Here is a 26,420-nt window from a genome sequence, read left to right as displayed (position 1 = left end):
AAAAAAAAACACCGGCCCCAATATCCCAGAGAACATTTTATAAAACTCCACTGGGTACCCGTCCAGCCCAGGGGCTTTACCCGTCTGAATGGCCTTCAGACCCTCCACTATCTCTTCCAACTCAATCCGGGCCCCCAGCCTTTCTACCAGCTCCCCATCCACCTTTGGGAAATTCAGCCCTCCCCCAAGGAAGGAATGGGAAGGTGATGGGGCCTTGAATGACGAGAGAAGTGGAGCTTCTAGTCAAGAGGAAGAAGGAAACTTACTTAAGGTTGGGGAAGCAAGGATCTGGCATGGCAGACACTGATTGACACACTGAATGACCAATCAACACACAGAACACAGCAGCCAATCACCAGACAGGACACAGCCACTATAAAGCCAGAGGGCACTAGTTTTCCCGCTCTCTTGGGATGCAGCCTCTGAGACAGCCAGAGCCTGTGTCAACCCACAGTGCAAGTATGTTTAACTATTTTATTCAAAGTTAAATAAAATAGAGTTGTACTTCTACAAGTGTTGGCAGCCTGTCTCTCTCACTGCTATGGTAAACGCAGTCCTCGCAGACCCAGCATACCCAACACATCAGATCATTGAACATAAACATAGAACTGCACATCACAGTACAGACCCCTCGGCCCACAATGGCCATCAGAGTGAGAGTAGGGCTGATCAGGGATAATGGAGGGAACTTGTGCCGAGAGTCTGAGAAGTTAGGGGAGGCCCTAAATGAATATGTTGCTTCAGTATTCACTAGAGAGAAGGACCTTGTTGCTTGTGAGAACAGCGTGAACCAGGTTAATAGGCTCAAATTGGTTGCTATTAAGATGGAGGATGTGCTGGAAATTTTGAAAAGCATCAGGATGGATAGGTCCCCTGGGCCAGACGGGATTTACACAAGGTTGCTACGGCAAGCGAGGGAGGAGATTGCTGCGCCATTGGCGATGATCTTTGCGTCCTCACTCTCCACTGGAGTAGTACCGGATGATTGGAGGGAGGCGAATGTTGTTGCCCTGTTCAAGAAAGGGAATAGGGAAATCCCTGGAAATTATAGGACCAGTCAGGTCCTACGTCTGTGGTGAGCAAAATACTGGAAAGGATTCTGAGAGATAGGGGGCGCGATTCTCCCAAAGGGAGAATGAGTGCCGACGGCGGAGTGAAACCCGGAGTGTTTCACTCCGGCGTCGAAGGCCACTCCTCGCCCCCTATTCTCTCCCCCCCCCTCCCCCCGGGGGGGGGGGGTAGCTAGGAGCAGCGTTTGCGAGAAACTCGGCGGCCGGGCCTTGACCGCTTGCGTCAAAGCGGCGCGCCAAGAATGACGTGGCCGGCGGCGCCCTAAGTGACGTCAGCCGCGCATGGGCAGGTTGGCCGGCTCCAACCCGCGCATGCGCGGTTGCCGTCTTCCCCTCCGCTGCCCTGCAAGACGTGGTGGCTTGATCTTGCGGGGCGGCGGAGGGGAAAGAGTGCGTCTCTTAGAGACGCCGGCCCGACGATCGGCCGGCACCAATCGTGGGCCAATCACCTCATGAGCACGCCCGTAGTGCTCGATCCCCTCTCCGCCCCCCACAGGCCCCACACTTACCTGTCGCGCGCTGTTCACACCGGCGACGACCAGGTGTGGTTGCCGCCGGCGTGAACCCGTCGGGGTCGTCATGCCGCTCAGCCCATCCGGGCCGGAGAGTCGCCGGGAAAAACGGCGAGCGGCAGTTCTCCGAGCGGCGTGTCGCAAAACGCGACACGCCATTTTGGGGGGGGGTGGTGGGAGGTGGGGGGGTGCAAGGGCGGCGTGGCGTGATTCACCCGGCTCTCCCGCAATTCTCCCACCCTGTGTGGGGAGCGGAGAATCGCGCCCAGGATTTATGATTATTTAGCAAAACAGTTTGATTAAAGATAGTCAGCATGGCTTTGTGGGGACAGGTCATGCCTCGCAAGCCTCATTGAATTCTTTGAGGATGTGACGAGACACATTGATGAGGGTCGGGCATTGGATGTGGTGTATATGGATTTCAGTAAGGCACTTGATAAGCTTCCCCATGGTAGTCTCATTCAGAAAGTTAGGGGGCATGGGATATCGGGAAATTTGGTTGTCTGGATACAGAATTGGGTGGTTGAAAGAAGACAGTGAGTGGCAGTGGATGGAAAATATTCCGCCTGGAGGTCAGTGACCAGTGGTGTCCCATAGGGGATCTGTTCTGGGACCTCTGCTCTTAGTGGTTTTTATAAATGACTTGGATGAGGAAGTGGAAGGGTGGGTTAGTAAGTTTGCTGATGATACGAAGGTTGCTGGAGTTGTAGATAGTGTCGAGAGCTGTTGTGGCTTACAACAGGGCATTGAAAGAATGCAAAGCTGGGCTGAGACGTGGCAGATGGATAAATGTGAAGTGATTCATTTTGGAAGGTCGAATTTGAAAGCTGAATACAGAGTTAAAGGCAGGATTTTTGGAAGTGTGGAGGAACAGGGATCTCGGGGTCCATGTATGTAGATCCCTCAAAGTTGCCACCCAGGTTGATAGGGTTATTAAGAAGGTGTATGATGTGTTGGCCTCATTAACAGGGGATTGAGTTTAAGAGCTGCAAGAGTTTGCTGCAGCTTTATTAAACCCTGGTGAGAATATTTTGTCCAGTTCTGGTTGCCTCATTATAGGAAGGATGTGGATGCTTTGGAGAGGGTACAGAGGAGATTTACCAGGATGCTGCCTGGACTAGAGGGCATGTCTTCTGAAGAAAGGTTGAGGGAGCTAGGGCTTTTCTCACTGGAGCGAAGAAGGAAGAGAGGTGACTTGATAGAGATGTACAAGGTGATGAGAGGCATGGATAGAGTGGATTGCCAGGGACTTTTCCCCAGGGCGGAAATGGCTGTCACGTGGGGATATAATCTTAAGGTGATTGGAGGAAGATAGAGGGGAGATGTCAAAGGTAGGTTCTTTACACAGAGAGTGGTGGGTGCATGGAATGCACTGCCAGTGGAGGTGGTGGAGTTAAAGTCATTCGGGACATTTAAGCGACTCCTGGACAGGTACATGGCCAGCAGTAAATTGAAAGGTGTAGGTTAGGTTGATTTTAGATTAGGATAAGTGGTCGGCACAACATCATGACCGAAGGGCCGTGCTGTACTTTCCATGTTCTATGTTCACTCTTAAGAGGAATGTGCTCATTCTGAACCCAAGTTAAGACTCTTTCCTTGCACTTACCAGCTTCCTCCTTGCCTGTGCACCCCCAATCAACTTTTGAGAGTTCCCACCTCATACCATCGAAAATTGGCCTTGCCTCAATTTCGAATTTTGATATTTGGGCCAAATCTATCATTCTCCATAGCTACCTTAAAACTAACGTACTCGCTTCCAGCACCTGCCCTTCCTTAGTCCCCAAGGTGAGGTCAAGTTTTGCCCCCTCTAGTCGTGGCCATACGCATATTGAATGAGGAATTCTTCCTGAATACACTCGGCAAATTTCGCTCCATCCAAACCCCCAGTACTATGGCTGTCCCAGTTAATGTTGGGAAAGTTAAAGTCTTCTATTATGACCACCCTATTTTACCGGCAGCCATCTGTAATCTCCTTACATATTTGCTTGTTGATTTCCCGTGACTATTTGGGGGCCTATAGTACAATCCTATCAAAGTGATCTCACCCTTCTTATTTTTCAGTTCCACCCATATAGACTCAGGTGGGTGATCCCTTGGATACATCCTCTCTCTATACTGCTGTGATGTCCCTAATCAAAAACGCAACTCCCCCTCCTCTCTTATCTCCTGGTCTATGTTTCCTAGAGCATCGGTGCAGGAGCGTTTCCAAGACCTGAGTATTGAGTCAGCTTTTACATGGGGTTCTTCCCTTTTAGTTATGGCTCAGTTTAATACACAGCTCAGCAGACACACATCAACCTGGTTAAGACGGCTTTATTATCCCAAGCTTGATTTCATGTAGAAGAGAGAGCGATCTTGATAAATGCCAAGCTCAATCTGGCTAACACGGATAAAAACACACCAATTATAGGATTTTCCAAAAATCAATAGCCCGCCCCAGTTGAACTTGATCCAATTCTTGGAGCTGTCACTTCTATATTATCCAGTAAAATTTACTTTAAGCAAAATGATGCCTTGTGATCCGTTCATGATTTAACCCAGCTTGTCACCTGTTTACCAGGATCATTCTAAAGTTGTTTTTCTGACATTCTCATCCTACGTATCGCAGTCAGTTCCTGTCCACCTCATTGTTCATCCAAAGCTGGTTTCCTCTTTACTTCATGGATTGTTTGAGACGGGATACTGGGGGCACCGATGAGAACTATTTACTGATTTGACTGTAATCTGCTTACTACACAGTCCCGTTCGTCTCAAAAACATTGGCAAGTTAGCTAGCTAAAATCCCATCATGCATTGTGGCCACTGCTTGTAGCAAAAGTTTAAATTATCACTGCTATGTCCATATTACAGGTTTAATGGTGAATAATGATTACTGGGTGTACTTTCTATGATTAATCGCAATCCTTAATAAACTAACTTATGTAGAACTATTTGAGTGTTGTCCTAGCTATTCAGTTTTAAGAGGTCTCATCTCTGGATCCTCCTTCAATCTGTACCCTGGAACATTGAGCTGCCAGTTCAGCCCCTCCTTTAGCCATGTTTCAGTAACAGCTATAATATCCCAGTCACACATACCTACCCATGCCCTTCTTGACTACCTTGTCCACCTGCGTTACCACTTTTGGTGACCTGCACACCCAAATCCCTCTGCCTGTCGATACTCTTACGGGTTCTGCCATTTACTTTATATTTCCCACTTGTATTAGACATTCTAAAATGCATTACCTCACGTTTGTCCGGATTAAACTCCATCTGGCAATTCTCCGCCCAAGTCTCCAACTGATCCATATCTTGCTGTATCCTCTCACAGCCCTCATCACTATCCGCAATTCCACCAACCTTTGTGTCGTCCACAAACCTACTAATCAGACCAGTTACATTTTCCTCCAAATCATTTCTGTACACTACAAACTGCAAAGGTCCTGATCCCTGCGGGAAACCAGTAGTCACAGTGCTCCATTCAGAAAAGCACCCTTCCATTGCTACCCTCTGTCTTCTATGACCTAGCCAGTTCTGTATCCATCTTGCCAGCTCATTTCTGATCCTGTGTGACTTCACCTTCTGTACCAGTTTGCCAGGAGGGACCCTGTCAAAGGCTTTACTGAAGTCCATGTCAACAATATCCACTGCCCTACCTTCATCAATCATCTTTGCCCCCTCCTCGAAAAACTCAAAGTTAGTGAGACACGACCTCCCCGTCACAAAACCATGCTGCCTCTTCATTTGCTTCCAAATGGGAGTAAATCCTGTCCGAAGATTCCTCCCCAATAATTTCTCTACCACTGACGTAAGGATCACCGGCCTGTAAATTCCTGGATTATCCTTGCTATTTTTCTTAAACAAAGGAACAACATTAGCTATTCTCCAGTCCTCTGGGACCTCACCTGTAGCCAGTAAGGATACAAAGATGTTTGTCAATGCCCCAGCAATTTCCTCCCTTGCCTCCCTCAGTATTCTGGGGTAGAGCTATCAGGCACTGGGGACTTATCTACCTTGATGTTTTTAAAGATGTCTAACACCTCACTTTTGATTTCAATGTGACCCAGGCTATCGACACACCCTTCCCCAGACTCATCATCCACCAAGTCTTTCTCTTTAGTGAATACTGATGCAAAGTACTCTTTCAGTACCTTGTCCATTTCCTCTAGTTCAATGTATAGATTCCCTCCCCTGTCCTTGAGTGGGCCAACCCTTTCCCTGGCTCTTTATATACATGTAAAACGCCTTGGGATTTTCCTTAATCTTGTTTGCAAATGACTTTTCGTGTCCCCTTTTAGCCCACCTGACTCCTTGCTTAAGTTCCTTCCTACTTTCCTTATATTCCTCACTGGCTTTGTCTGTTCCCAGCCTTCTATACCTTACAGATGCTTCCTTTTTCTTTTAGATTAGGATCACAATATCCCTCCTTTTCCAAGGTTCCCAAAACTTATCCTTCTTCCCCACAGGATCATGCCGGTCCTGAATTCCTATCAACTGAGATTTGAAAGCCTACCACATAGCCAGAGGTTGATTTACTATCAAACATCCACCCCCTATTTAGATTCTTCAGTTCCTGCTGAATATTGTCATAATCAACCTTCCCCTAATTTAGCACCTTCACCCGAGGACTACGCTTATCTTTATCCAACAGTACCTTAAAGCTACTGAACTATGGCCACTGTTCGCAAAATGCTCCCCTACTGAAACATCGACCACCTAGCCGGGCTCATTCCCAATACCAGAAAAAGTATGGCTCCTTCACGAGTTGGACAACCTACATATTGTTTCAAGAAGCCCTCCTGGGTGTGTGGAATCCATAATAATCGGTTCCTTGGCAAGGGACATGAGTTAGTGTGGAATCCTGATATCCTGTTCCTTAGCAAAGGACATAAGTTAGTATGAAAATCATAATATCCTGTTTCTCAGTGAATGACGTAAGTCTGTGGAGACAGGACGATGGAAGTAGCCTTCTCAGGAATGCACTTTTTTCTAAACTAATGTAACCTCTAAGGGCAAAAGAGAGGTGATCACGTAAAAGAAAGATGGAAAGACCTTGTTCTTCTATTGGTCAGTTGCCCTGTCTACTATTGGCTAGAATTACTGTCTTTTCATTGGCCTAAAATGAAAGTTTAACTGTCATATTATTGTCAGAAGTCTTACAACACCAGGTTAAAGCCAACAAATTTTTTTCCGAATCACTAGCTTTCGGAGCACAGCTCCTTCCTCAGGTGAATGAAGAGGTGGGTTCCAGAAACATATATATATATATAGACAAAGTCAAAGATGCAAGACGATATTTTGAATGTAAGTGTTTGCAGGTAATTAAGTCTTTACAGATCCAGACGGAGCAACTGGAGAGAGGGATAATCACAGGTTAAAGAGGTGTGAATTGTCTCAAGCCAGGGCAGTTGGTAGGATTTGCAAGCCCAGGCCAGATAGTGGGGGGTGAATGTAATGCGACATGAATCCCAGGTCCCGGTTGAGGCCTTTCTCATGTGTGCGGAACTGAGCTATAAGTTTATGCTCGACAATTCTGCATTGCCGCGCGTCCTGAAAACCGCCTTGGAGAACGCTTGAGCTGGACTAAGACAGAGTAAAGCAGTATACCCCACTGCTTTTCTCTCCGTGTGCACATGTCAATAAAGATTGATCAAAGAGTGCTCCCGTGTCTGCCTTGTAATACTTTGACAGATGCTCGTTACAAACTCTGTCCCATCTAAACCCCTAGCACTAAGGGAGTTCCAGTCATTATAGGGGAAGTTAAAATCACCCACCACAACAACCTTGTTGCTTTTACATCTTTCCAAAATCTGCCTACATATCTGCTTCCCTATCTCCTGCTGGCTATTGGGAGGCTTGTAGTAAACACTCAATATTGTGACTGCATCATTCCTATTCCTGAGCTCTACCCACATTGCCTCACTGCATGAGCTCTCTGAGGTGTCCTCCTGCAGTACAACTGTGATATTCTCCTTAACCAGTAATGCAACTCCCCCTTTTTCATTTCTCTCTATCCCGTCTGAAACACCTAAATCCTGTCCCTCCCTCATCCAAGTCTCTATAATAACAACAACATCATAGTTCCAAGGACTAATCCAAGCTCTGTGTTCACCTACCTTACCTGTTGAAAATCTTGCAGTGAAACAAATGCACTTCAGACCACCAGTTCCGCTGTGTTCAGCAACATCTCCCTGCCTGCGTTTCCTCTGAGTCTTGCTGGCCCTATTCTCTCGTTTCCCCTCAGTTATTTCTGACCTATTGCTCCAGTTCCTACCCCCGTGCCACATGAGTTTAAACCCTCCCATGTGGCATGAGCAAACCTCACACCCAGAATATTTATGCCCCTCCAGTTTAGTTGAACAGGTCCCAGCTGCCCCGGAAGTAATGTGGGGGTCATCCCTTGGGAGGGTCTAAAATTAGTTCAACCTTTTCTGAGTATTTGAATGGCCATCGTGTCGAAAAAAGGGCATTTATCAAGGTTTCGGAGAAAATTCAGTGAGTCTTAGGGCAGTCATTTTCAAGCTCTGAGCCATGACCCGTGGGCGGGTGTCGGGAAGGTCACAACACGATTGTTCATGGTGTTCCCGATTACGAGAAGAAGGACCCAGCAGTCACAACCAGCTTTTATAAATGCTGTTGCGACCGGCTTGCAGGAATTCCAGCTGTCCTGTGCAAGCATGCCCCCTCAACCAAATCTAGCAGTGAGCAGGCCTGGAGCCCAGCGGGACAAACCATCGCCTCCTGATGTCAGTGTGCTGTCTCAGGACCAGATTTTTAAAAAGAATAATGGGAGTATTCCCACCAGGAGTGACGACAGAGAGCAGGTTACGCGTCCCATACACTGATGTCACATACTCTGAATATGAAATCACGGAGCAGAGATCCCTCTATTTTCTACCATCCAGCAAGCAGGCAACAGGATTGTGTGAAGAATGTAAAATGGATCATTTTGTAATAAGGAAGAGAGGGCCAGACACAAAAACAGGCCAGGATCTAACAAATTAATTTTTGGAGGGAGCTTTTCAGGAGAGTCCAGGGCAGGACAAAGCAGTAATGGTGTGAGCTGTATGCCGAGCTCCAGGGCTTATGGTGAACAACTCATCAAGACGAAACTGAAATCGGGAACAAAGCAGAAGAAAGATGGTTTCTTGCTTTATGGCATTATTAATTGTGCCGATGCAAAGTCCATGTATGTTATATGCAGGGAATTACTGACAAATGAAAGTTAAAACCCTCAAATCGTCAAAGGCATGGTGAGTTCAAGGAAATAACTCTTAATTTTCTTCAAAGGATGCAGTGAGAACTTAAATCATCAGATGAAGTCCTTAACATAAATGTTACATTGAATGACAAAGCAAATTAGATCATGAGGACCAGGCAGAATCATCTGTCACATTAATAATTATAATGTCTTTGTTAGTGTCCCAAGTAGGCTTACATTAACACTGCAATGAAGTTACTGTGAAAATCGCCTAGTTGCCAGCATTACAGAAAGCATGAAAAGCCACCCGCAAATAAATCCTCAAAGAACGCTGATTGAAAATTTCAAACACACATCCTCCCCGTGTTTGCGTGGGTTTTGCCCCCACAACCCAAAGATGTGCAGGTTAGGTGGATTGGCCACACTAAATTGCACCTCAATTGGAAAAAATGAATTGGGTACTCTAAATTTATTAAAAAAAAGAAAATTTCAAACACAATTTCTCTTTTGTGAAACCATATTGACTGGCTGATCATACTGTGATTTTCCAAGTGTGTTGTTAAAACTCCTTGAATAACAGCATAGATTGGTGTTTCATGGCCAGCATAGACACGATGGGCTGAAGGGCCTCTGTGTTATAAAACTCTTATGATTTTAATATTCCAGCATTTTCCAATGACAGATGTGAGACTAACTGACCTGTAGTTCTCTGTTCTCTCTCTCCCTCCGTTGTTGAATAGTGGTGTTATCCCAGTGTATCTGAAGGTGGTGGATGGGGTGCCAATCAAGCGGCTGCTTTGTCCTGGATGGTGTTAAGCTTCTTGAATGTTGTTGGAGCTGAACTCTTCCAGGCAATTGGAGACTATTCCATTACACTCCTAACTTGTGCCTAGTAGATTGTCGACAGGCTTTGGGGAGTCATGAGGTTAGTTACTCACCAGATAATTCCTAGCTTCTGACCTACTCTGGTAGCCAGAGTATGTATATGGCTTGTCCAGTTCAGTTTCTGGTCAATAGTAATCCCCCCCCAACATTGCTGGGCACATGTGTGGCATGAATGTTACTTGTCACGTAGCAGCCTAAACCTGGATATTGTCCAGTCTTTTCTGCATACGGACATGGTAACTGAAATCATCAGCGAACATCCCCATTTCTACCTTATGATGGAAGGAAAGTCATTGATGAAGCAGCTGAAGATGGTTGGGCATGGGACACTACCCTGCGGAGCTTCTGCAGTAAAGTCCTGGAGCTGAGATGATTGACCTCCAACCACCACGACCATCTTCTTTCGTACCAAGTATGACTCCAACCAGTGCAGTGTTTTCCCCCTGATTGCCATCAAGTCCAGTTTTACAGTTATGTGTTGTCCAGCCATTTCTATGAATGTCACAATGTTTTGTTTGGATCGTACAGGTTTGAGAAAGTTTACACTTACACCTTGTATTACTTGGCACAAGTATACAAGCACCTAGATATGATTGAGAAGGCTGCCTGGTACTGCCACACTACCCTGCAACGCCAGCTGCAGTTTGCCAGCTACAACCCTGTGGAGTGGGCTATCAATGCTGCTACCTTGTCACAGTATTATATCACTAAGGTAAGTCTGCCTGTGCTTACACACACTTCAGCGTTATTGTTAGTGCGTGCCCCAGGATCCCAGAAACAGTGCCATGTGGTGAGTCAGTTTGACGTGGATATTTAAGAGCTGATTTGAAATATGAGCTCCCAGCCACTCTGTGAGGTAATCCTTCCCCTATGGAAAATTGTCCCTTCAAACTTGAGGAAGGGAATTCTTGCAACAAAGGCATCACCAGATGCTTCAATAGAGGAAGGATCATTGGGAGACTGGAAGAGTGGGGTCATGGGGAGAGGGAGTCGGGGGATCAGGGGAAACAGGGAATGAAGGGAACATAGGAACATATGTGAAGATGAGGCGTGAAGTCTCAGTTGGGGCGCTTGATAGTCACAGGGAAGCGAGGAAGGATCTAAAGAGAGAGCTAAGACGAGCAAGGAGGGGACATGAGAAGTCTTTGGCAGGTAGGATCAAGGTAGGTAGGATCAAGGAAAACCCAAAAGCTTTCTATAGGTATGTCAGGAATAAAAGAATGACTAGGGTAAGAGTAGGGCCAGTCAAGGACAGTGGTGGGAAGTTGTGTGTGGAGGCTGAGGAGATAAGCGAGATACTAAATGAATACTTTTCGTCAGTATTCACTCAGGAAAAAGATAATATTGTGGAGGAGAATGCTGAGACCCAGGCTATTAGAATAGATGGCATTGAGGTGCATAGGGAAGAAGTGTTGGCAATTCTGGACGAGGTGAAAATAGATAAGTCCCCGGGGCCTGATGGGATTTAGCCTAGGATTCTCTGGGAAGCCAGGGAAGAGATTGCTGAGCCTTTGGCTTTGATTTTTATGTCATCATTGGCTACAGGAATAGTGCCAGAGGACTGGAGGATAGCAAATATGTGGTCCCTTTGTTCAAGAAGGGGAGTAGAGATAACCCCGGTAACTATAGGCCGGTGAGCCTAACATCTGTGGTGGGTAAAGTCTTGGAGAGGATTACAAAAGATACGATTTATAATCATCTAGATAGGAATAATATGATTAGGGATAGTCAGCATGGTTTTGTGAAGGGTAGGTCATGCCTCACAAACCTTATCGAGTTCTTTGAGAATGTGACTGAACAGGTAGACGAGGGTAGAGCAGTTGATGTGTATATGGATTTCAGTAAAGCGTTTGATAAGGTTCCCCACGGTCGGCTATTACAGAAAATACGGAGGCTGGGGATTGAGGGTGATTTAGAGATGTGGATCAGAAATTGGCTAGTTGAAAGAAGACAGAGAGTGGTGGTTGATGGGAAATGTTCAGAATGGAGTTCAGTTACGAGTGGCGTACCACAAGGATCTGTTCTGGGGCCGTTGCTGTTTGTCATTTTTATAAATGACCTAGAGGAGGGTGCAGAAGGATGGGTAAGTAAATTTGCAGACGACACTAAAGTCGGTGGAGTTGTAGACAGTGCGGAAGGATGTTGCAGGTTACAGAGGGACATAGAAAAGCTGCAGAGCTGGGCTGAGAGGTGGCAAATGGAGTTTAATGTGGAGAAGTGTGAGGTGATTCACTTTGGAAAGAATAACAGGAATAAGGAATATTTGGCTAATGGTAAAATTCTTGGTAGTGTGGATGAGCAGAGGGATCTCGGTGTCCATGTACATAGATCCCTGAAAGTTGCCACCCAGGTTGATAGGGTTGTGAAGAAGGCCTATGGTGTGATGGCCTTTATTGGTAGAGGGATTGAGTTCCGGAGCCATGAGGTCATGTTGCAGCTGTACAAAACTCTGGTACGGCCGCATTTGGAGTATTGCGTACAGTTCTGGCCGCCTCATTATAGGAAGGACGTGGAAGCTTTGGAACGGGTGCAGAGGAGATTTACCAGGATGTTGCCTGGTATGGAGGGAAAATCTTATGAGGAAAGGCTGATGGACTTGAGGTTGTTTTCGTTAGAGAGAAGAAGGTTAAGAGGTGACCTAATAGAGGCATACAAAATGATCAGAGGGTTAGATAGGGTGGACAGCGAGAGCCTTCTCCCGCGGATGGAGGTGGCTAGCACGAGGGGACATAACCTTAAATTGAGGGGTAATAGATATAGGACAGAGGTCAGAGGTGGGTTTTTTACGCAAAGAGTGGTGAGGCCGTGGAATGCCCTACCTGCAACAGTAGTGAACTCGCCAACATTGAGGGCATTTAAAAGTTTATTGGATAAGCATATGGATGATAAGGGCATAGTGTAGGTTAGGTGGCCTTTAGTTTTTTCCATGTCGGTGCAACATTGAGGGCCGAAGGGCCTGTACTGCGCTGTATCGTTCTATGTTCATAGGAGTAGGAATTTCAGTCTCTTGAGCCTGTCCCGTCATTCAATGAGATCATGGCTCATCTGTGACCTAACTCCATATATCTGCATTTGGCCCATATTCCTTAATATATTTGCTGAACAAAAATCAATCTCAGATTTAAAATTAAGAACTGATCTAGTTTCAATTACTGTTACAACACCCTGGGTGAGTGACCCCACAGACCCTGGAGTCCCATCATAAGTGAATTAACCAATAATTCGTATTTTCTTGAGAAATGTAATTCCTGACTGCTCTAATGAGTTACAGACACCAGATTTATAAGTAAAACAACAACAAACGATTTCTTTATAACAAGAGTAAAAGGAAATATAAAGGAAATAGTTGGAACTATGGTCCACCTATTCCTAAAACCGTATCCCACCCTCCATCCAGACACACGGTAAGGAGAGGGTAAGAATTGAAGGAAAAGATTTGAGATAATACATTTAGTTCCCTCATCCAAACCATTTTAAAAAATAAATTTAAAGTGCCCAATTTTTTTTTCCAATTAAGGGGCAATTTAGCATGCCCAATCCACCTACCCTGTACATCTTTGAGTTGTGGGGGTTAGACCCACGCAAGCCAGAATGTGCAAACTCCACACTAACAGTGACCCGGGGTATTGTTCATCCCTAATTGACCTTGAGAAAGTGGTGGTAAGCTGCTTCTTGAACTGCTGCAGTCCCTGTGGTGTAGGTACACCCACTGCCATTCGGGAGGCAGTTCCAGCATTTTGACCCAGTGACAGTGAAGGAATATCTGATATATTTTCAAGTCTACAAGTGTACAAAACATGACTGGACGGATGGTCTGAGAAAGCAGGGCAGAGAGCAAGGGAAGCCCATATTATATTGCATTTATTTATTTATTTTTATAAATGTTTTTTATTGAGTTTTCATATTTTATATATGACAAATTACAAATTATTAGAGAGAGAGAAAAAAAAAAGGAAAACACAAAAATTTAACATGAATACTTACAGGTAAGCATCTTCATAACAACAATTGTGGCCGCCCCCTTTAGCCAGCATACATATTTTACATTCCCCAATATGGCCGAGGCACATGTTTATAGGCATTTATTTATAGTTTGGTTTTGGGCCTTGGCTTGCCATCAAACCCCCATACCGAGCCCGTAGCCCCCCCCCCCCCCCCCCCCCCCCCCCCTCCCCCCGGCTACCTTCCCCCGATTCCCGTCCATTTTCCCCTGGTTCTTGGCCACCCGACTATTCTTCCTCATGTACGTTGGCCACAAACAGGTCCCGGAACAGTTGCATGAATGGCTCCCACGTTCTGTGGAAGCTGTCGTCCGACCCTCGGATGGCGAATTTGATTTTCTCCATTTGGAGAGATTCCGAGAGGTCGGACAGCCAGTCTGCAGCTCTGGGTGGTGCTGCTGACCGCCAGCCAAACAGGATTCTACGGCGGGCAATCAGGGAGGCAAAGGCAAGGGCGTCCGCCCTCCTCCCCAGGAATAGATCTGGCTGGTCTGAAACCCCGAAGACCGCCACTATCGGGCATGGCTCCACCCTCACCCCCACCACTTTGGACATAGCCTCGAAGAAGGCTGTCCAGTACTCCACAAGTCTGGGGCAAGACCAGAACATGTGGGCGTGGTTGGCCGGGCCTCTTTGGCACCGCTCACATCTGTCCTCCACCTCCGGGAAGAACCTACTCATACGGTTTCTCGTTAAGTGGGCTCTAAGTACCACTTTTAGTTGCGTCAGGCTGAGCCTTGCGCACGTGGAGGTGGAGTTGACCCTATGCAGTGCTTCGCTCCAGAGTCCCCACCCTATCTCCATCCCCAGGTTGTCCTCCCATTTCCTTCTTGTTGCGTCCAGTACGGTGTCGTCCCTATCTACCAGTCGGTCATACATGTCACTACAGTTCCCTTTCTCTAGGATACTTGCGTCCAGTAGGTCTTCCAGTAGTGTCTGTCGTGGCGGTTGTGGGTACGTCCTTGTCTCCTTTCGTAGGAAGTTTTTGAGCTGCAGGTACCGTAGCTCGTTCCCCCCAGCTAGCTGAAATTTCTCTGTCAGTTCGTCCAGTGTTGCGATCCTGTCGTCCGTGTATAGGTCCCTGACTGTCAGTGTCCCCCCGTCCTGCCTCCACCTTTTGAAGGTGGCGTCAGTCAGTGCTGGTTTGAACCTATGGTTGTTGCAGATGGGAGCCTTGTCCGACATTTTGTACAGGCCAAATTGCTGCCGCAGTTGGTTCCAGGATTGGAGGGTGACTGTCACCACTGGGCTGGTGGAGTGTTTTTTGGGTGGGGATGGGAGTGCTGCCGTGGCGAGGGCCCGGATGGAGGTTCCCATGCAGGAGGCCTCCTCCGCACGCACCCACTCGGCTTCTGGCTCCTGGATCCATCCCCTTACTCGCTCGGCTGTTGCCGCCCAGTGGTAGAATTGTAGATTCGGGAGGGCTAGCCCCCCCCTGGATTTTGTTTTTTGTATGACCTTCTTTGGGATCCTAGCATTTTTACCCCCCCATACGAACGGCATGATATGTTTGTCCAGCGCTTTGAAAAAGGCCTTGGGGATGTAGATCGGAATGGATCTAAACAGGAAGAGGAACCTGGGCAGTACGTTCATTTTGATCGTCTGGACTCTCCCCGCGAGGGAGAGTGGGAGTGTGTTCCATCTTTGCAGGTCCTTTTTAACTTCCTCCGTCAGGCTGGTGAGGTTCCATTTGTGGATCCCTTTCCAGTCATGGGCTATTTGGATCCCCAGGTAGCGGAATTTATTTCGGGCTTGTTTGAACGGCAGGCCCTTTAGTGCTGCCCCCCCCCTTGCGGGTGTACTGGGAAGATCTCACTTTTGCTCATGTTGAGTTTGTAGCCCGAGAAGGCTCCAAACTCTTTCAGGAGCGCTATGATTCCGTCCATGCTGCTTTGTGGGTCCGAGATATAGAGGAGCAGATCATCCGCATAGAGTGAGACTCTGTGCTCTCTACCTCCCCTTCGGATCCCCCTCCAATTTTTTGCTGCCCTGAGCGCGATTGCTAGCGGTTCGATTGCTAGTGCGAACAGCAGCGGGGACAGTGGGCATCCTTGTCTGGTGCCCCTGTGCAGCTGGAAGTATTGGGAGTTGGTATTGTTGGTCCGTACACTCGCCATGGGAGCGTTGTATAGGAGCTTTACCCAAGCGGTGAACCCTGTTCCAAGCCCGAACCGCTCCAGTACCTCTATGAGGTATTTCCATTCGACTCTGTCGAAGGCCTTTTCTGCGTCCAGGGAGACGATCACCTCTTGTGTTCTCTCCCCGGAGGGGGTCATTATCACGTTCAGCAGGCGCCTGATGTTCGCGGTAAGCTGTCTACCTTTGACGAAGCCCGTCTGGTCCTCTGTGACCACCTCAGGTACACAGTCTTCTAGCCTTTTGGCTAGGATTTTGGCCAGTATTTTGGCGTCTGCGTTCAGCAGAGATATGGGTCTGTATGACCCACATTCCGTTGGGTCTTTGTCTTTCTTAGGTATCAGCGAGATTGAGGCCTGTGCTAACGTGGGTGGCAGTGTGCCCCTAGCTAGCGAGTCTGTGAACATCTCCCGCAGGTGCGGGGCCAGCGCTGTCGCGAATTTTTTGTAGAAGTCCGCCGGGAATCCGTCCGGTCCCGGCGCCTTCCCCGTCTGCATGGAGCTAATGCTCTCCATGATCTCTCCCAGTGCTAGTGGTGCTTCCAGATCCCGTTTTCTGCCCTCTCCCACGACTGGTATGTCCAGTCCATCAAGAAACCGGTTCATCCCAGCCTTCCCCGTTGGGGGCTCTGAGGTGTACAGCTCTTGGTAGAAGGCCTTGAAGGTTTCGTTAATCCTCTCTGGTTCTGTTTGTACTGCATTTATTTTAATGCAAAAGGCCTGACGGGCAAGGCAGATGAACTCAGGGCATGGATCGTGGGTTTTGGATATTATAGCTATTACTGAACATGACTAAGAGAGTGGCAGGACTGGCAGCTCAATGTTCCAGGGTACAGATGCTATAGGAAAGGAGGTAAGAGAGGAGGGGGAGTTGTGCTTTTCATTAGGGAGAATATCACGGCAATACAGAGAGGGGATATCCGAGGGTTCACCCACTGAGTCTATATGGGTAGAACTGAAAAATAAGAAGGGTGAGATCACTTGGAGAGGATTGTACTACAGGCCCTCAAATACTCAGCAGGAAATTGAGGAGCAAATATGTAAAGAGATTGCAGATAGCTGCAAGAAAAATAGGGTGGTAATAGTTGGGGACTTTAACTTTCCCGACATTGACTGAGACAGCCATAGCATTAATAATCATAATAATCACTTATTATCACAAGTAGGCTTCAATGAAGTTACTGTGCAAAGCTCCTAGTCGCCACATTCCAGTGTCTGTTCGGGGAGGCCGGTACGGGAATTGAACCCACTGCTGGCCTTGTTCTGCATTACAAGCCAGCTGTTTAGCCCACTGTTATAAACCAGACCATTAGGGGCTTGGATAGAGATAAATTTGTAGAGTGTAATCAGGAGGAATTTCTCATTCAGTATGCAGAGAGGGGGCAAAACGTGACCCCCTCTTGGGAAATAAGGAAATGCAGGTGATATAAGTGTTAGTGAGGGATCACTTTGGGACCAGTGACCATAATTCCATTAGATTGAAGATAGCTTTGGACAATGATAGGTCTGACCCAAAAGTTAAAATTCTAAATTGGGGCAAGACCAATTTTGATGGTATTAAGAACAAAGAACAAAGGAAATTACAGCACAGGAACAGGCCCTTCGGCCCTCCCAGCCTGTGCCGATCCAGATCCTTTATCTAAACCTGTCGCCTATTTTCCAAGGATCTACTTCCCTCTGTTCCCCGCCCATTCATATATGTGTCCAGATGCATCTTAAATGATGCTCTCGTGCCCGCCTCTACCACCTCCGCTGGCAAAGCGTTCCAGGCACCCACCACCCTCTGCGTAAAAAACTTTCCACGCACATCTCCCTTAAACTTTCCCCCTCTCGCCTTGAAATCGTGACCCCTTGTAATTGACACCCCCACTCTTGGAAAAAGCTTGTTGCTATCCACCCTGTCCATACCTCTCATAATTTTGTATACCTCAATCAGGTCCCCCCTCAACCTCTGTCTTTCCAACAAAAACAATCCTAATCTACTCAACCTTTCTTCATAGCTAGCACCCTCCATACCAGGCAGCATCCTGGTGAACCTCCTCTGCACCCTCTCTAAAGCATCCACATCCTTCTGGTAATGTGGCGACCAGAACTGCACGCAGTAAGGTCAGATGTGGCCTAACCAAAGTTCTGTACAACTGTAACATGACCTGCCAACTCTTGTACTCAATACCCCGTCCGATGAAGGCAAGTGTGCTGTATGCCTTCTTTTTTTTTTAAATAATTTTTATTGAAAATTTTTTACAAAATATATAACAACAAACAGTAAAAAACAACAATAAAACAACATAATAAGCATAACGCCCCCAAGACCGTAACAACGCATATATCGAGCCCCCCCCACCCCCTCAAACCCGGTAAACAACAAGAGAACTTGAATTTTTTTTTAAAAATTTAATAAACATAGTCAACCCCCCCCCCCCCCCGGTTGCTGCTGCTGCTGACCTAGTTCCCTATCGTTGAGCCAGAAAGTCGAGGAAAGGCTGCCACCACCTAAAGAACCCTTGTACCGATCCCCTCAGGGCGAATTTGACCTTCTCCAGCTTAATAAAACCCGCCATGTCATTGATCCAGGTCTCCATGCTTGGGGGTCTTGCATCCTTCCACTGTAGCAAGATCCTCCGCCGGGCTACTAGGGACGCAAAGGCCAAAACATCGGCCTCTCTTGCCTCCTGCACTCCCGGCTCCACCGCAACCCCAAAAATTGCGAGTCCCCAGCTTGGCTTGACCCTGGATCCTACCATCCTCGACACCGTCCTCGCCACCCCCTTCCAGAACTCCTCCAGTGCCGGGCATGCCCAGAACATATGGGCATGGTTCGCTGGACTCCCCGAACACCTGACACACCTGTCTTCGCCCCCAAAGAACCTACTCATCCTATGGGCCCGGTGCAGCACCTTGAATTGGATGAGGCTAAGCCGCGCACATGAGGAACAGTTAACCCTCTCCAGGGCATCCGCCCATGTCCCATCCTCGATCTGCTCCCCCAGCTCCCCCTCCCACTTAGCCTTTAGCTCCTCTACTGACGCCTCCTCCACCTCCTGCATTACCTTGTAGATATCAGATACCTTCCCATCCCCGACCCAGACCCCCGAAACCACCCTGTCCCTCACCCCCCTCGCGGGCAGCAAAGGGAATCCCTCCACCTGCCGCCTAGCAAACGCCTTTACCTGCAGGTACCTGAACATGTTCCCCGAGGGGAGCTCAAATTTCCCCTCCAACTCTCCCAGGCTCGCAAACCTCCCGTCAATGAACAGATCCCTCAGCTTTCTGATGCCCGCCCTGTGCCAGCCCAGGAACCCCCCATCAATGTTCCCCGGGACAAACCGATGGTTCCCCCTTAGCGAAGCCTCCATCGAGCCCCCTATGTCGCCTCCACTGCCCCCAAATCTTGAGGGTAGCCGCCACCACCGGGCTCGTGGTATACCTCGTAGGAGGGAGCGGCAACGGCGCCGTTACCAGGGCCCCCAGGCTTGTGCCTCCACAGGACGCCATCTCCAACCTTTTCCATGCTTTTCCGACCCTCCCATCACCCACTTGCGCACCATCAACACATTGGCCGCCCAATAATACCCCGAGAGGTTGGGTAACGCCAGCCCCCCACCATCTCTGCCCCGCTCCAAAAAGACCCTCTTCACCCTCGGGGTGCCATGCGCCCAAACAAAGCTCATGATGCTGCTAGTCACCCTCCTAAAAAAGGCCCTAGGGATAAGGATGGGCAGGCACTGAAACAGGAGCAAGAACCTCGGGAGCACCGTCATTTTGACGGACTGCACTCTACCCGCCAGCGACAGCGGCACCATGTCCCACCTTTTAAATTCCTCCTCCATCTGCTCCACAAGCCTGGTAAAATTAAGCTTTTGGAGAGTCCCCCAACCCCTGGCCACCTGCACCCCCAGGTACCTAAAACTCCTCTTAAACGGGAGCCTACCAATTCCCTCCTCCTGATCACCCGGGTGCACTACAAACACCTCGCTCTTACCCAGATTCAGCTTATAGCCCAAGAAGCTCCCAAACTCAGCCAACAGCTCCATCACCCCCGGCATTCCCCCCACTGGGTCCGCCACATACAGCAGCAGATTGTCCGCATACAGCGATACCCGATGTTCCTCCCCACCCCGCACCAGACCCCTCCACCTCCTCGACTCCCTCAACGCCATAGCCAGAGGTTCAATTGCCAGTGCAAAAAGCAAGGGGGACAGGGGGCACTCCTGCCTGGTCCCACGGTAGAGCCTGAAGTACTCTGACCTTCCATTAGTAGCTACACTCGCCATCGGGGCCTCATAAAGCAACCTCACCCATTTGATGAACCCCTCCCCAAATCCAAACCTCTCCAGCACCTCCCACAGGTACCCCCACTCAACTCTATCAAAGGCCTTCTCTGCATCTAGCGCCACCACTATCTCCGCCTCCCCTTCAACCGCCGGCATCATAATAACATTTAACAACCTCCGCACATTCGTGTTAAGCTGTCTTCCCTTGACAAATCCTGTCTGATCCTCATGTATCACCCCTGGCACACAGTCCTCTATCCTGGTGGCCAGGATCTTCGCCAGCAACTTAGCGTCCACATTGAGGAGCGAGATTGGCCTGTATGATCCACACTGCAGGGGGTCCTTATCCCGCTTCAGGATCAAAGAAATCAGCGCCCGTGACATTGTCGGGGGCAAAGCCCCCCCTCCCATGCCTCATTGAAGGCCCGCACCAACAGGGGGCCCATCAGGTCCGCATACTTTTTATAAAATTCCACCGGGAACCCATCCGGCCCTGGTGCCTTCCCTGACTGCATTGGCCAATCCCCCTGAGTAGCTCTTCCAACTCAATCGGTGCCCCCAGCCCCTCCACCAGCTCCTCCTGCACCTTTGGGAAACGTAGCCTGTTCAGAAAGCTCTCTCTCTCTCTCTCTCTCTCTCTCTCTCTCTCTCTCTCTCTCTCTCTCTCTATCTCTATCTATCCCCCCCCCCCCCCCCGCCAGCAAGTCGAACTTGGCCTGCAAACTACGCCGTTCCCCCAACAATCCCTCCTCCGGGGCCTCCGCGTACCTCCTATCCACATCTAGGAGCTCCCCCACCAATCTCTCCCTCTCCCTCCTTTCCCTATGGGCCTGGATGGAAATCAGCTCCCCCCGGATCACTGCCTTCAGAACCTCCCAAACCATCCCCACCCGGACCTCCCCCGTATCGTTGGCCTCAAGGTACCCCTCAATACTTCCCCGGACCCTCCTACACACCTCCTCATCAGCCAGCAACCCCACGTCCAGGTGGTCCCGCACCTCCCCCATCTCCAGATCGACCCAGTGCGGAGCATGGTCTGAAATTGCTATGGCTGAATACTCGGCATCTTCCACCCTCGGGATCAATCCCCTGCTCAGAACGAAAAAATCTATTCGGAAGTAAACCCTATGCACATGGGAGAAAAAGGAATACTCCCGCGCCCTCGGCCTCCCAAACCTCCACGGATCCACCCCTCCCATCTGGTCCATAAACCCCCTCAGCACCTTGGCCGCCACCGGCCTCCTACCCGTCCTTGAACTGGACCGGTCTAGTGGGGAATCCAGCACCATGTTAAAGTCTCCCCCCATGATCAGGCCCCCCGCCTCCAGGTCCGGAATGCGGCCCAACATACACCTCATAAATCCAGCGTCATCTCAATTCGGGGCATACACGTTTACTAGCACCACTGCTGTATGCCTTCTTGACCACTCTATCAACCTGCATTGCCACCTTTAGGGTACAATGGACCTGAACTCCCAGATCTCTCTGTACATCAATTTTTCCTCGGACTCTTTCGTTGACCATTCTTGAATTGGATCTTCCAAAATGCATCACCTTGCATTTGCCTGGATTGAACTCCATCTGCCATTTCTCTGCCCAACTCTCCAATCTATCTATATTTTGCTGTATTCTCTGACAGTCCTCCTCGCTATGTACAACTCCACCAATCTTAGTATCATCTGCAAACTTGCTAATCAGACCACCTATACCTTCATCCAGATCATTTATCACAAACAACAGTGGTCCGAGCACGGATCCCTGTGGAACACCACTAGTCACCTTTCTCCATTTTGAGACACTCCCTTCCACCACTACTCTCTGTCTCCTGTTGTCCAGCCAGTTCTTTATCCATCTAGCTAGTACACCCTGAACCCCATACGACTTCACTTTTTCCATCTGAAGTCCATGTATATGACATCTACAGCCCTTCCCTCATCAATTAACTTTGTCACTTCCTCAAAGAATTCTATTAGGTTTGTAAGACATGACCTTCCCTGCACAAAACCATGCTGCCTATCACTGATAAGTCTATTTTCTTCCAAATGTGAATAGATCCTCTCCCTCAGTATCTTCTCCAACAGTTTGTCTACCACTGACGTCAAGCTCACAGGTCTATAATTCCCTGGATTATCCCTGCTACCCTTCTTAAACAAAGGGACAACATTAGCAATTCTCCAGTCCTCCAGGACCTCACCCGTGCTCAAGAATGCTGCAAAGATATCTGTTAAGTCCCCAGCTATTTCATCCCTCGTTTCGCTCAGTAACCTGGGATAGGTCCCATCCGGTCCTGGGGACTTGTCACCTTAATGCCTTTTAGAATACCCAAAACTTCCCCCTTCCTTATGACGACATGACCTAGGTCCTAGAGTATTTAAACATCCATCCCTAGCCTCAACATCCGTCATGTCCCTCGCCTTGGTGATAACCGATGCAAAGTACTCATTAAGAATCTCGCTCATTTCCTCTGACTCCACGCAAAAATTCCCTCTTTTGTCTTTGAGTGGGCCAATCCTTTCTCTAGTTACCCTCTTGCTCCTTATATACGAATAAAAGGCTTTGGGATTTTCCTTAACCCTGTTAGCCAAACATATTTCATGACCCCCTTTTAGCCCTCTTTATTGCTCGTTTCAGATTCGTCCTACTTTCCCAATATTCCTACAAAGCTTCATCAGTTTTGAGTCGCCTCGATCTTATGTATACTTCCTTTTTCATCTTAACTAGTCTGACAATTCCACCCGTCATCCATGGTTCCCTAATCTTGAAATTTCTATCACTCATTTTCACAGGGACATGTCTGTCCTGCACTCTAACCAACCTTTCCTTAAAAGACTCCCATATTTCAAATGTGGATTTACCCTTAAACAGCTGCTCCCAGTCCACATTCCCTAGCTCCTGCCGAATTTTGTTTTACCTGGCCTTTCCCCAATTTAGCACTCTTCTTTTAGGACCACTCTCGTCTTTGTCCATGAGTATTAGACAAGAACTTATAAAAGTTGATTGGGGGAGTCTTTTGGCAGGCAAAGGGACTGCTCGTAAATGGGAGACTTTCAAAAGTGTGTTTACCAGGGTTCAGAGTAAGCACATTCCTTTTAGAATGAAGGGCAAAGCTGATAGAAGTAGGGAAACCTGGATGACCCAGGATATTGAGTACCTGGTCAAAAAGAAGAAGGAAGCCCATGACATGCACAGTGCTGGGATCAAGTGGATCTCTTAAAGAGTACAGAGGTTGTCGGAGTAGAGTTAAGAGAGTAATCAGGAGGGCAAAAAGGGGACATGAGATAGTACATAGAACATTACAGCGCAGTACAGGCCCTTCGGCCCTCGATGTTGCGCCGTCCTGTGAAACCCCTCTAAAGTCCCTCTACACTATTCCCTTATCGTCCAATCCTATCCAATGACCATTTGAATGCGTTTAGTGTTGGCGAGTCCACTACTGTTGCAGGCAGGGCATTCCACGCCCTTACTACTCTCTGAGTAAAGAACCTCTGACATCTGTCCTCTATCTATCTCCCCTCAATTTAAAGCTATGTCCCCTCGTGCTGGACGTCACCATCCGAGGAAAAAGGCTCTCACTGTCCACCCTATGTAATCCTCTGATCATCTTGTATGCCTCAATTAAGTCACCTCTTAACCGTCTTCTCTCTAACGAAAACAGCCTCAAGTCCTTCAGCCTTTCCTCATAAGATCTTCCCTCCATACCAGGCAACATCCTTGTAAATCTCCTCTGTACCCTTTCCAATGCTTCCACATCCTTCCTATAATGCGGCGACCAGAACTGCACGCAATACTCCAAATGCGGCCGTACCAGAGTTTAGTACAACTTCAACATGACCTCATGGCTCCGAAACTCAATTCCTCTACCAATAAAAGCTAACACACCGTAAGCCTTCTTAACAACCCTCTCAACCTGGGTGGCAACTTTCAGGGATCTATGGACATGGACACCGAGATCTCTCTGCTCGTCCACACTACCAAGAATCTTACCATTAGCCCAGTACTCTGTCTTCCTGTTATTCCTTCCAAAATGAATCACCTTACACTTTTCTGCATTAAACTCCATTTGCCACCTGTCAGCCCAACTCTGCAGCTTATCTATGTCCCTCTGTAACTTGTAACATCCTTCTGCACTGTCCACAACTCCACCGACTTTAGTGTCATCTGCAAATTTACTCACCCATCCTTCTACGCCCTCCTCCAGGTCATTTATAAAATGACAAACAGCAGCGGTCCCAAAACAGATCCTTGTGGTCCACCACTAGTAACTGGAAACCAGTCAGAACATTTCCCATCAATCACCACCTTTTGTCTTCTATCAGCTAGCCAATTTCTGATCCAAACTGCTAAATCACCCTGAATCCCATGCCTCTGTATTTCCTGTATTGCCTACCGTAGCGAACCTTATCAAACGCTTTACTGAAATCCATATACACCACATCAACTGCTTTACCCTCATCCACCTGTTTGGTCACCTTCTCGAAGAACTCAGTGAGGTTTGTGAGGCACGACCTACCCTTCACAAAACCGTGTTGACTATCTCTAATCAAATTATTCCTTTCCAGATGATTATACATCCTATCTCTTATAAACCTTTCCAAGTCTTTTCCCACAACAGAATTATGGCTCACTGGTCTATAGTTACCGGGGTTATCTCTACTCCCCTTCTTGAACAAGGGGACAACATTTGCTATCCTCCAGTCTTCTGGCATTATTCCTGTCGACAAAGATGACTGAAAGATCAAAGCCAAAGGCTCAGCAATCTCCTCCCTTGCTTCCCAAAGAATCCTATGATAAATCCCATCCGGCCTAGGGGACTTATCTATTTTCACACTTTCCAGAATCGCAAACACCTCCTCCTTATGAACCTCAAGCCCTTCTAGTCTAGTAGCCTGTATCTCAGTATTCTCCTCGACAACTTTGTCTTTTTCCTGTGTGAATACAGACGAAAAATACTCATTTAGCACCTCTCCTATCTCCTCGGACTCCACGCACAACTTCCCACTACTGTCCTTGTCTGGCCCTACTCTTACCTTAGTCATTCTTTTATTCCTGACATATCTATAGAAAGCTTTAGGGTTATCCTTGATCCTACCTGCCATAGACTTCTCATGTCCTCGCCTGGCTCTTCTTAGCTCTCTCTTTAGAGCCTTCCTAGCTAACTTGTAACTCTCAAGCGCCCTAACTGAACCATCACGTCTCATCTTTACATAAGCCTCTTTCTTCCTCTTGACAAGTGTTTCAACTATTCTAGTAACCCATGGTTCCCTCGCTCGACCAGTTCCTCCCTGCCTAACAGGTACATACTTATCAAGGACTCGCAGTAGCTGTTCCTTGAACATGCTCCACATTTCCATTGTGCCCATCCCCTGCAGGTTTCCTCTCCTAAGTCTTGCCTCATCGCATCATAATTGCCTTTCCCCCAGCTATAACTCTTGCCCTGCGGTGTATACCTATCCCTTTCCATCGCTAACGTAATCGAATTGTGGTCACTATCACCAAAGTGCTCACCTACCTCCAAATCTAATACCTGTCCTGGTTCATTACCTAGTACCAAATCCAATACGGCCTCGCCTCTCGTTGGCCTATCTACATACTGCATCAGGAAACCCTCCTGCACACATTGGACAAAAACAGACCCATCTAAAGTACTCGATCTATAGCGTTTCCAGTCAATATTTGGAAAGTTAAAGTCCCCCATAACAACTACCCTGTTACTTTCGCTCCTATCCAGAATCATCTTTGCAATCCTTTCCTCTACACCTCTGGAACTTTTCGGAGGCCTATAGAAAAGCCCTAACAGGGTGACCTCTCCTTTCCTGTTTCTTAACTCAGCCCATACTACCTCAGTATTCGAGTTATTTGGCAGAGAAGGCAAAGGACAATCCAAAGCACTTTTACAAATACATAAAGGGCAAAAGAGTAACTAGAGAGAGGGTAGGGCATCTTAAGGGTAAACAAGGTCATCTATGTGCGAATCCACAAGGGATGGGAGAGGTGCGAAATGAATATTTCTCATCGGTATTTACTGTTAGGGAACTTGAGGAAATAAATAGTGATATCTTGAGGAGTGTACATATTACAGCGAGGGGGGTGCTGGAAGTCTTAAAGCGCATCAAGGTAGATAAATTCCCAGGACCTGATGGGCAGCACGGTGCACAAGTGGATCGCACTGTGGCTTCACAGCTCCAGGGTTCCAGGTTCGATTCCCCGCAGGGTCATTGTCTGTGCGGAGTCTGCACGTTCTCCCCGTGTCTGCGTGGGTTTCCTCCGGGTGCTCCGGTTTCCTCCCACAGTCCAAAGACGTGCAGGTCAGGTGGATTTGCCATGGTAAATTAGTGACAAATTAGTGACAAAAAGGTTAGGAGG

At 48.0% G+C, this 26,420-nt stretch overlaps 1 protein-coding gene across 1 annotated transcript in view; it reads left to right on the top strand.

Annotated features, from left to right (window-relative positions):
* Positions 1-26,420, top strand: part of LOC119979560 (kinesin family binding protein) — a 106,036-nt gene that overhangs the window by 62,114 nt on the left and 17,502 nt on the right. The window contains 1 exon segment of the mRNA XM_038821975.1: positions 10,176-10,359. Within this exon segment, the coding sequence (XP_038677903.1) occupies positions 10,176-10,359 (184 nt within the window).

Source organism: Scyliorhinus canicula, chromosome 16 (assembly GCF_902713615.1).
Source record: "Scyliorhinus canicula chromosome 16, sScyCan1.1, whole genome shotgun sequence".
NCBI classification, from domain to species: domain Eukaryota; kingdom Metazoa; phylum Chordata; class Chondrichthyes; order Carcharhiniformes; family Scyliorhinidae; genus Scyliorhinus; species Scyliorhinus canicula.
Note: the sequence above shows the minus strand (reverse complement) of the source record. Positions and strands in the feature narration are given on the sequence as shown.